The sequence below is a fragment of the Pinus tabuliformis genome, chromosome 9 (genome assembly GCF_031772625.1).
Source record: "Pinus tabuliformis cultivar Carrire ecotype Pingquan chromosome 9, CPIR1, whole genome shotgun sequence".
NCBI classification, from domain to species: domain Eukaryota; kingdom Viridiplantae; phylum Streptophyta; class Pinopsida; order Pinales; family Pinaceae; genus Pinus; species Pinus tabuliformis.
In genome coordinates this window covers 1,367,546,568-1,367,558,599 of record NC_142307.1, presented here as the reverse complement: position 1 = coordinate 1,367,558,599, position 12,032 = coordinate 1,367,546,568, and the positions used below count along the sequence as shown (strand labels likewise).

The 12,032-nt window shown below is 42.1% G+C and overlaps 1 protein-coding gene across 7 annotated transcripts in view; it reads left to right on the top strand.

The window, feature by feature from the left end:
• The window catches only part of LOC149153580 (ribosome-recycling factor, chloroplastic-like), a 190,978-nt gene that overhangs the window by 37,788 nt on the left and 141,158 nt on the right, over positions 1–12,032 (top strand). For all 7 annotated transcript variants that reach the window (XM_089438724.1, XM_089438725.1, XM_089438723.1 and 4 more), the window contains one exon: positions 8,788–8,875. In XM_089438724.1, the coding sequence (XP_089294850.1) occupies positions 8,794–8,875 (82 nt within the window). In that variant the 5' untranslated portion in view covers positions 8,788–8,793. The remainder of the gene's footprint in view (positions 1–8,787; positions 8,876–12,032) is intronic.

Genomic DNA, 12,032 nt, shown 5'->3' with positions numbered 1-12,032 from the left:
CAAACTGTTGCTTGAAGGTTGTAGATGATAGACCTCTCATACTGGCACCTTATGAGGACGATCTCTTTTTGGCAAGCACAGACCCTCTCATTTGCAAAAGTAAGAGGGAGATGGATTCCGGATTTGCAATGGTGAACTGCAAGCCTGTGTCTACCTCGATGAAGCCTAACTTCAAGAAGTTATGCAATAGTGATGCGAAACCTGATTTGTGAAATGCCTCTGAGTTTCATAAACTCGTACTGGCATTGATGTTCTTGGTGTACTCCCGTCCGGATATATGTTTTGCAATTAGCATGTTGAGCTCAAATATGGTTGAGCCTAATTGGATTGTTGACAAGATTCATTTGAGATATCTTTAAGGCACAATCTCTCATGGATTGAGATACACTGCCGGAAATGTGAAGCTGCATGATTATTCTGATGCTGATTAGGCAGCTAGTGTGGAGGATCGCAAGAGCACTTCTGTGTGCTGGTTCTCTTTGGGTTCTGCTTTGATATCCTGGATGAGTAGGAAGCAGAAGTCGGTTGGTTTGAGCACTGCTGAGACTGAATACATTGCTACGAGTATGACGTCGTGTGAAGCTGCTTGGTTGAGGAAGCTCTTTAGTGAGCTGTTTGGACATGTGCTGGATAATGTCGTGATCTTCTGTGACAACGAGAGGGGGCTTCAACTGTTGAGGAATCCTGTGTTTTATGATCGCTCCAAGCATATAGACATCAGGTACCACTTTATCTGGTATATGGTACATGGAGGAGAAAGAAGGCTCCATCGCTTTGGGACTGATGTGCAGGTCGCCGATATTCTGTCGAAGCCCCTGGGAAAGGTCAAATTCTTGACTTTCCGAGAATGACTAGGAGTCGTGGAGAGACTCTCTCCTAAGGGTCTTGTATGATATGGACATTGAGCTATGGGAGCTCCGAGGGGCTTGGGGGTACATCGTGGAGCGATGAGCAACCATAGGGTGAGTGGTTCAACCTTCCCCTAGTGGTTTGCTATGTAGGAAGGATGAGTGGTTCATCCTTCTCCTGCCAAGACACAATCATAGGGTGAGTGGTTCAGCCTTCCCCTGGCATACCCTTGGCGACATGTAGGCAGGATGAGTGGTTCATCCTTCTCTTGTTGAGACATCCTACCCATGCAGTCTGGGACTCATGGGAAGTACCTCTCATCTGGCCAATGAGTAGGGAAATGAGGATAGGGACCATAGTAGTACCGATGGATGCATCATGTTACTACCGTACTCCCTATGCTAGGATGATATTGATCTTGGATCAATTGGAATTGACTTCGGGTTTGTAAGAGTGATATAACTCACTCTCTGTTGGTACTGATTTCGGACCAGTAAGAGTGGTATGAGACACTCTCTGTTATATGGGACTGACTTCGGGTCAGTAGAGGATGGTATGATACATTCTCGATCACTTCTTCTTCTTCATAGTTCAGCAGAGCAGTGTAGGGCATTGATGGCAGAGATAGTACATCTTGGCAGATGGATTAGCAGATGGAGTTCTCCCTAGTTGAGAGGGAGTGTTAAAATTGGCAACTAGGGCCAAACTCCACGTGGGTCATCTTATTTATGGCAACTGATAATTTTCTTTGATTCCTCTCGTCAAGAGGTGTAGGATTGATCTAAAGATCATCCTATTCCGACAAGTATTCATGGATATATGAATTTATTTGTGTTATGGGACAATTCGTCAAGGTCGGCTAGCAACCAAATTGCCCCAACTTGTGCTCAACGTTTTAGTATAAAAAGAGGTGGCTTGCTATTCATTTGAGACACACCTTCATTTCTCTTGTGATCTCTTCCTCTCCACTCGTTTGGGTCTTAGTGGAAGGAAGAGTCACTAAGAGTATACGTTGCCCTAATATGAATGTCCTAACGCAGTCTATGGAAGATCACGGAGAAGCATCTACGCTACCCTAATAGAGAAGCGTAACACAACCATGGAAGAAGCCTAAGAGCTTTATATTACAGTCTAGAAGAAGCCCTAGATGTGGAGGAGAAACAGTCCTCTTGAAGATCCTACAACAACCCTAATAGTAGTCATGATGGAGAACCTTCAACGATGTTCCAAAGACTTTAATGTAGGCTTGGAATCACAGTAAGGAAAGGCATAACGCAGACACTAAGACGATGTCCTCATATGCCCTAACATTGTCCTAAAAGAGACCTCTATTCGCAGCAAGGAGAAGCCCTAGTCATGAAGGAGACACAGCTCTAACGCTGCCCTAAATACGATCATGGAAACACAACAAGGAGTAGGTAAAATCGCAGCTCGATAACAAACATCTAGACATTGATTTAGGAGGGTCATATCATGCTATAGTTGTAGAGAATAAGAGGGCTAATGACTGTATAAAGGAGGCCTAAAAAGACAGGTTCTAAATGCTGTCAAGAGAGCTCCATATATGCTGTCCTAAGGTGGCCCTAATCCACAGCTACAGAGCTGCTGTCTATCTAGACCTTAAGAAGGGTCCTGTTGTATTGACAGCATAGTGATAGGGTGTATCAATACGATATGATGGGACATCATAGTAATAGGGTACAACAACATGAATGTATTGAAGTGCAACATGAAGGATGCAACAGTGAATAGGTGCAACATAGTGCACAGTGATGGGTACAATAGTCATTGGTGCAACATAGTGCACAGTGATGGGTACAACAGTCATTGGTACAACATAGTGTACAGTTGTGGGTACACTAGTAAATAGGTGTAGCATAGTGCACAGTGATGGGTACAACAATCATTGGTGCATCGTAGTGCACAGTGATGGGTACAACAGTGAATAGGTGCAACATAGTGCACAATGATGGGTACAACAGTCATTGGTGCAGCATAGTGCATAGTGATGGGTACAACAATCATTGGTGCATCATAGTGCACAATGATGGGTATAACAGTGAATAGGTGCAGCATAGTGCACAGTGATGGGGACATCAGTGAATAGGTGCAACATAATGCACAGTGACAGTGGCGCAGCATAGTGATGCGTAGTGCAGCATGATGATGAAGAGCTGTATGTTGGGTACAACATCATGAGGTACAACTCAGTGATAGTGCAACATGGTACATCACAACGATGATGGACATGGTATGATGGTGCAACATGGTGCAACACAGTGATAGGTACAACAAGGTGATGGAATCACTTGTGTTCAGATCAACTGCCTTATGTGTCATCTTCTTAGAGAAGATCTTTGCTCTTATTTAGATAAGTCAAAATGTTGACTTCTGATGTATATGTACTATCTCTCTCTGTGCTGAAATATTGAGGAACATATAAGAAGAATTGATCAAGGGTTTCCCCACATTGGGGTTTGTCCCTGGCTGGTGCCACATCTTGTGTCCTCTTGTCTTGGCTTGTCTTCTGCGATTTATGTTTATGTTCTATCTGCATTTTACTATCATGCTAAATGTGATTGCTAATCTGGAATTGATATTGAGCTAATATGGAAAATTGAAGTAAATTTTCTATCAGCATAGAACATACCTAAAATTAACATGGTATCAGAGTTGAGGCGAAGACAAAGCCCAAGCAAGAGTGAAAGAGCAATCACCAAAGACAGTTGGAAAGGACAAAAGGCTCAATGGGTTCCTCATCCCACTTCAAATTCACCAAGGGTGAAGTCGAAGTAGAGAATATTATCAAAGTGGCGCAGTGGAAGCATCTGATGGCCTACCTATAGGTCACTTCAATGGCAATTCCGGATCTGAGAATGGAAGGAAAGTCAGATGCCTTGCTTGCAATAAGTTTGGCCATTATGTGAAGAAGTGTCCAAATAGAAGGGACACATCACTTGATGATGATAACAATCATTCCAGGGGCATCTTCAATGATCAAAGGAATGACAGGTACAATGGCAAAGGAAAAAGGAATGCAGGTCATCAAGGAAATGGCCGACTCTTCAAAGAAAGCAAGGAACTCTAGACTCTTTGGGAATCTGGCTTATTGATAGTAGTGCTTCAAGGCACTCCATCAAATACAAGGAAGCTCTCTCTAATTTGATAGAGAAGTAGACAATCGTGGTGATTATTCTTGGAGTCGATGCCACCTATCCCAGAAAGGGTGTAGGGAATGCTACCCCTCAATTGAATGAGAGTAGCACAATTCATTTACAAGAAGTTCTTTATGTACCTAATCTCAAGAAGAACCTGGTGTCCATTTCGACAATGGAAGTCAAAGGTTACAAGGTGGCATTCATCGATGGAAAGGTACATGTTTGAAAATGGAATTTTCAAGATGCTTTTACTCATGGGTTTAGGGTTGGCAATTTGTATGAAGTTGCAGGACGTCCATTAGGGACCATGTCGTGTGACACATCTCTTCAATGGCACTGGAGGTTTGCCCATCTTCATTGTAAGGCCCTACCTCATATGAGACAGATGGTGACAAGGATGTTTGAATTCAAAGAAGAGCATGAAGGTACATGTCCAAGATGTACCGAAGGAAAACTTATAAGGGAACCATTCCCCTCATGTAATAGCAAGACCATGGATGTGGAACAACCCGAGGGGTTTGAGATTCATGATCGGGAATCTCATGTATGCAGGTGAAGGAAAGCTCTCTATGATTTAAAGCTAGCAACCCCGGCTTGGTATGAAAGGATAGACAACTATCTGACGAAGCTGAGATTCACTAGGAGTAAAGCCGATCCAAACCGTTGCTTGAAGGTTGTGGGTGATAGACCTCTCATACTGGCATCTTATGAGGATGACCTCTTTTTGGCAGGCGCAGGCCCTCTCATTTGCAAAAGTAAGAGGGAGATGGATTCCGGATTTGGAATGGCGAACTGCAAGCCCGTGTCTACCTCGATGAAGCCTAACTTGAAGAAGTTATGCGGTAGTGATGCCGGACCTGATTTGTGAAATGCTTCTGAGTTTCATAAACTCGTACTAGCATTGATGTTCTTAGTGAACTCCCGTCGGGATACATGGTTTGCAGTTAGCATGTTGAGCTCATATATGGTTGAGCCTCATTGGATTGGTGCCAAGAATCATTTGAGATATCTTTAGGGAACAATCTCTCATGGATTGAGATACACTGCCGGAAATGTGAAGCTGCATGATTATTCTGATGCTGATTAGGCAGGCAGTGTGGAGGATCGCAAGAGCACTTCTGGGTGCTGGTTCTCTTTGGGTTCTGCTTTGATATCCTGGATGAGCAGGAAGCAGAAGTCGGTTGCTTTGAGCACCGCTGAGACCGAATACATAGCTACGAGTATGACCTCGTGTGAAGCTGCCTGGTTGAGGAAGCTCTTTAGTGAGCTGTTTGGACACATGCTGGATAACGTCGTGATCTTCTGTGACAACCAGAGGGGGATTCGATTGTTGAGGAATCCTGTTCTATGATCGCTCCAAGCATATAGACATCAGGTACCACTTTATCTGGGATATGGTACATCGAGGAGCAAGAAGGCTCCATCGCATTGGGACTGATGTGCAGGTTGTCGATATTTTGTCGAAGCCCCTGGGAAAGGTCAAATTCTTGACTTTCTGAGAACGACTAGGAGTCGTGGAGAGACTCTCTCCTAAGGGTCTTGTATGATATGGACATTGAGCTATGGGAGCTCCTAGGAGCCTTGGGGTATATCGTGGAGCGATGAGCAACCATAGGTTGACTGGTTCAACCTTCATCTAGTGGTTTGCTATGTAGGCAGGATGAGTGGTTCATCCTTCTCCTGTTGAGACACAATAATAGGGTGAGTGGTTCAGTCTTCCCCTAGTGATTTGTTGTGTGCAGGGTGAGTGGTTTAGCCTTCCCCTGGGATACCCCTGGCGACATGTAGGCAGGATGAGTGGTTCATCCTTCTCCCGCTGAGATATCCTACCCATGTAGTGTGGGACTCATGGGAAGTACTTCTCATTTGGCCAATGAGTAGGGAAATGAGGATAAGGACCAAGGTAGTACTGATGGATGCATCGTGTTACTACCGTACTCCCTATGCTAGGATGATGTTGATTTGGGATTAGTTGGAACTGACTTCGGGTCAGTAAGAGTGATATAACTCACTCTCTTTTGGAATTGAATTCCGATCAGTAAGAGTGGTATGAGACACTCTTTGTTATATGGGACTGACTTCGGGGCAGTAGAGGATGGTATGATACATTCTTGATCACTTCTTCTTCTTCATAGTTCAGCAGAGCAGTGCAGGGCACTGATGGCAAAGATAGTACAGTCTGGCAGATGGATTAGTAGATGGAGTTCTACCTAGTTGAGAAGGAGTGTTGAAATTGGGAACTAGGGCCAAATTCCATGCGGGTCATCTCATTTATGGCAGCTGATATTTTTCTTGGATTCCTCTCGTTGAGAGGTGTAGGATTGATCTAAAGATCATCCGATTCCGACAAGTATTCCTGGAGATATGAATTTATTTGTGTTATGGGACAATTCGTCAAGGTCGGCCAGCAACCAAATTGCCCCCACTTGTGCTCAACATTTTAGTATAAAAAGAGGTGGCTTGCTAGTCATTTGAGACATACATTCACTTCTCTTGTGATCTCTTCCTCTCTACTCGTTTGGGTCTTTGTGGAAGGAAGAGTCAGAGTCACTAAGAGTATACGTTGCCCTAATATGAATGTCCTAACGCAGTCTTTGGAAGATCATGGAGAAGCATCTACGCTGCCCTAATAGAGAAGCCTAACGCAGCCATGGAAGAAGCCTAAGAGCTCTATATTACATTCTAGAAGAAGCCCTAGACGTGGAGGAGAAACAATCCTCTTGAAGATCCTATAGCAACCCTAATAGCGGTCATGATGGAGAACCTTCAACGATGTTCTAAAGACTTTAATGTAGCCTTGGAATCACAGTAAGGAAAGGCATAACATAGACACTAAGATGCCGTCCTTATATGCCCTAACGCTGTCCTAAAAGTGACCTCTATTCGCAGCAAGGTGAAGCCTTAGTCATGAAGGAGACACAACTCTAACGCTGCCCTAAATATGGTGATGGAAACACAACAAGGAGTAGGTAAAAACGCAGGTCTATAATAAACATCTAGACTCTGATTTAGGAGGGTCATATCATGCCCTAGCTGCAAAGAATAAGAGGGCTAATGATTGTATAAAGGAGGCCTAAAAACACAGGTTCTAAATGTTGTCAAGCGAGCACCATATACGCTGTCCTAAGGTGGCCCTAATCCCCAGCTACAGAGCTACGCTAGCTGCTGTCTATCTAGCCCTTAAGAAGGGTCCTGTAGTATTGACAACATAGTGATAGGGTGCAACAGTATGATATGATGGGACAACATAGTAATAGGGTACGACAACATGAATGTATTGAAGTGCAGCATGAAGGATGCAACAATGAATAGGTGCAACATAGTGTACAATGAGGGGTATAATAGTCATTGGTGCAACATAGTGCATAGTGATGGGTACAACAATCATTGGTGTAGCATAATGCACAGTGATGGGTACATTAGTCATTGGTGCTTCATAGTGCACAGTGATGGGTACAATAGTGAATAGGTACAACATAGTGCATAGTGATGGGTACAACAGTGAATAGGTGCAGCATAGTGCACAATGATGGGTACAACAGTGAATATGTGCAACATAGTGCATAATGATGGTTACAACAGTCATTGGTGCAACATAGTGCACAGTGATGGGTACATCAGTCATGGTGCAGCATAGTGCACAATGATGGGTACAACAATGAATAGGTGCAGCATAGTGCACAATGATGGGTACAACAATGAATAGGTGCATCATAGTGCACAATGATGCATAGCGCAGCATGATGATGAAGAGCAACATGTTGGGTACAACATGATGAGGTACAACTCAGTGATGTTGCAGCATGGTGCAGCACAATGATGATGGACATGGTATGGTGGTGCAACATGGTGTAGCACAGTGATAGGTACAACAAGGTGATGGAATCACGTGTGTTCAGATCAGCTACCTCATGTGCCATCTTCTTAGAGAAGATCTCTGCTCTTATTTATATAGGTCAAAATGTTGACTTCTGATGTATATGTACTATCTCTCTGTGTGCTGAACTATTGAAGAATATATAAGAAGAATTGATCAAGGGTTTCCCCACATGTCCCTGGCTGGCGCCACATCTTGTGTCCCCTTGTCTTGGCTTGTCTTCTGCGATTTATGTTTATGTTCTATCTGCATTATACTATCATGCTAAATGTGATTGCTAATCTGGAATTGATATTGAGCTAATATGGAAAACTGAAGTAAATTTGCTATTAGCATAGAACATACCTAAAATTAACAGAGTAACATATATCTAATAAATGCTTTTGCAAAAAAAGTTGATTTCATGTAGAATTGCCACTCACACGGGAAGATCATTGAATCAGAAATAAAAAATATAGCTTGTTATGATTAGAGATTGTATAATCAAATAAAAGGATAAGATTAGGGGATATAAAGAATATACCTACTACCAACCATACTTTAACTTTCTAATGAGGAAACTCTAGAAATTATTTTTTTCAAGTAACCTTGCACAATTTTCCTATCTTAACATTTCTTATTGTGCTTTTGATGTATCAGTGCCTGCATTTGTTTTAAAGTAATAGCCAAAGCATTGTTGAACATTTTCACTTTCTCATATTTTGTTAGAACTCGTTGGGAATGTTCTCATTCATCCTTGGATTCCATTATATGATGGTTATGATGTTAGTAGGTCTGTCATATTTAATTCTAACAAAAGTAAATTGAATTGTAATATCTCTATGCTTTGCTAGTATTTCATTGAAATAAGATCATGTTAAACACACTAAATGGTTGCAATCATCTTTTTGGCTATAATGACAGGTTATAATGACAACCACATTTTCATGTGCTTTAAGTGGCTCCACGATTGCATCAGTAAGGAGAGGCACTGAAGCTTCCTTTGGAAAAGGTATGGAAGTGGTTAAGACTCTAAGTACTTGATTGTTTTAAAGGCTCTTGTAAGATCTTTCCGAAAGAAAATTGAAGTTACATTTGTCATGTTCTTGTACTTACTTGGATCTTTGCCATGTTAGAAACTATTATTTTACACTTACTTATTTAGGTGCATTAAACTCCTTAGCACCTAGTGGAAGAGAAAAAACAATTCTTGTAGTAATTATGATTGAAACAAGAGCATCCTAAACGTTGAGATCACAAATAAAAAAATGGGATTGAATGAAACCAAAATGCCAAACAAAAAATTTGCACTAAGAAGAGAAAAACAACACTAAAGAAGTGTACTAGTGCTGCACTGTGGAAATTTCTATGAGTTTAAGATCAATTATGTTAACTCCCAATTTGTACTTGATGATAAAAACCTTAATCCACAAAGGACACCCGGAGAGGGAACTACTAGAAAGCTCAACATTGTCATCTAAGTAAGCTATCCTCTACATTATGGGTTTGCTCTCCTTCGGCTCAAGGGGGGTTTCCCTAGTAGGATTACTAAAGCTAAGCAATGAGGCACAAGGGTGATATGGGAGTAGCTTTATTAAAATGATATTTTTTAGGTTTAAAAAAGAATAGGGAAGTGTTACCTCGAAATCCTGCAGCTCTTGTAAGGGGGTAACCCACAAGGAAAAAACTAGAACAAGGAACAACAATGGAGTGTGGCCCACTATCACCACAACTACTACCTCCTATTTTTTTGTGGACTTTCACCACTAGGGAGGCTTCCCTTTAGATAGGTCACCTAAGGATATATTAAGTACAAGGATCAAGGTGATAATAAAGGCTTATAGAGGACAACTCTTTCTAAGGACAAGGCCTAGAAAGTGTAATAGGGAAATTCACATCCTCTAATAAGGCCAATTTAGGGCACAAAAAATTTGGTGCTTGAGAGATAGCAAGCCAAATGGATTAACCTAGAATCAAGAGGCCAAGAAAAAGCTTCGAAACAATGAATATCAACGACCATTGGAATAAGAAGCCTTCAACAAGCTGCAAGTTGAAGCCTAGGGAAAACTAGGGTTTATCTAGAGCAAGATTAACCTAGGGCAAAAAGATTTTGCTTTGAAATAGATGGATTAACCACTAAAAGGGGTTGATTTTGGGGCAACCAACACTCCTCTCAATGTTGAATCCTCCCATTAGCAAACAACTTCAACTGTGGCTATTTTCGTGCCCTAGCCCTAGCTAGCGGCCTGACCTTAAGGAGTCGAAAATGAGATTAGGAGAGAAATCAGATTTATGGTTGATTTTGAAGGTGATCAACAAAGTGACAAAGCCAGTGCCTATTCTCTGGTGCAACAAGCCCTCCCTAGTCTCTCATGGTGAGACCATCCTCATCTGGGCTCTGAATCAACTGCTTGCCCATCAAATGGTGTCAAGGCCAAATTGGGGGTATGCTGGGTCCAACTGTGTCATCCTAAAGAGTCCTCAAATTTGGGACCAAGTCAACCAATATCTCGGGTGCTGGAGGTGCTTTGGGACATGTGTCATCCAATGATGCTGCTAGGAGGCCCAAGAGTCTCAACACTTCACCTATTTGTGCCAATATGCTTCTCTGGAAGGCTTAGGTACTTATGGAGTAGGTTCCCAAACCTGGGCTGTTGAACAACCTGACAAGAGCACATGGATTCTAGTGAAAGCAACTAGTCATTAGAGACCAAGATGAATAATGCATCTAAGTGAACCAAACTTGAACGTTAAGGGCAATTTAGTACTTCAAACAAGGATCCCCTTCCAAAATCAAGACCCTGATCTCATAAAGATGTTTTCTCCCTAGGTAGGGGTGCCTAAGGTTAACCCTATTAGATGCTTCCAACACCTAAGGGGAAGTAACATTTCCCTGGACCACCCTTCAATTGATAGGTGTTAGTAAGTAATAATGATGGAAACGGAGGGGAGAAGACTTCATGGTCAAGTGCCATGGCCAATAAGACCAACTGATGGGGGTGTCCACATCCTGAGTGTATATATGTGAGGAGGAAGCATTCACGGATGCATGACTTACCAGCTTGGCCTGGGTTTTTCCACCCCTCTTTTGCGCCTTTTAGTTCTTTGTTATTTTTCCTTGTATTATTGCTTATAGCTCGAGGGTTAGAGCTTGCTTTGTATGATGTAGCAGTTTTATTACCGCTTTAAGATGAGTCAGTTTATCGCTCATCAGGGTTGGGACATGCAGAGGCTCCTTCCTTTGATGTAATGGAGCATCATGTGCTCAGGAACCATATGAGTGAGGTAGAGCTCATGCTAGGTTTTTGCCCACGTGCTAATCTTTATGTCCTTGGCCATCTTTTGCATTTTGGTTTTTCTTTTGATGATGGTCATATGAGTGAGGTAGAGCTCATGCTAAGCTTTTGCACACGTGCTAATCTTTATGTCCTTGGCCATCTTTTGCATTTTGGTTTTTCTTTCTTTTATTTCTTTGTGCCATGATTTGCTCTTTTTGTTTCTGTTAACTGCACCAACCTCCTAGGGAAAAGTTTCTGGGCTTTACCCAGGTATGTGGACATATGAGTGCCAAATCCCAAAGGACCAATGACAAGTTGTACCCAAAGAATGGAGGTTAGATACGGGCTTGTAATGTAAGATGCAGTGTGCTAATTATGACATATGGGAAGATGGAATTATGCTATCTCAGTCGGGGCATCCCAATAGTACCCCTCTATCCAAAGGGCCTTAAGAGAGGTTGTTCATTTTAGATAACAATGGTATGTTCTATGCTTTAGCAGAATTTACTTCAATGTTCTTTATTAGCCCAATGTCAATTTCCAGTTATATTAAGTAGCAATCACATTAACTTAAACACATTGAGTAAATGCAGATAGAACATAAAAACATGTGCAGAAGACAAGCCAAGACAAGAGGACACAAGATGTGGCAGATGCCAGGGAAAAACCCCAATGTGGGGAAACCCTTTGATGAAATCGTATTATTATTCTTCAATAGTTTGACAGAGAGAGAGAGAGTACAAATATCAAATTAACTTGCCCAAAATAGTCCTGTCAAAATCAACAGTCAACTACAGCCCTAACCAAAAAGTCAACGCTGGTCAAAGCAGCCCTAAAATGTCCCCAAGCAGCTCGGTCAACAGTAGATCAATTCGGCCTTCCAAGAGAGTC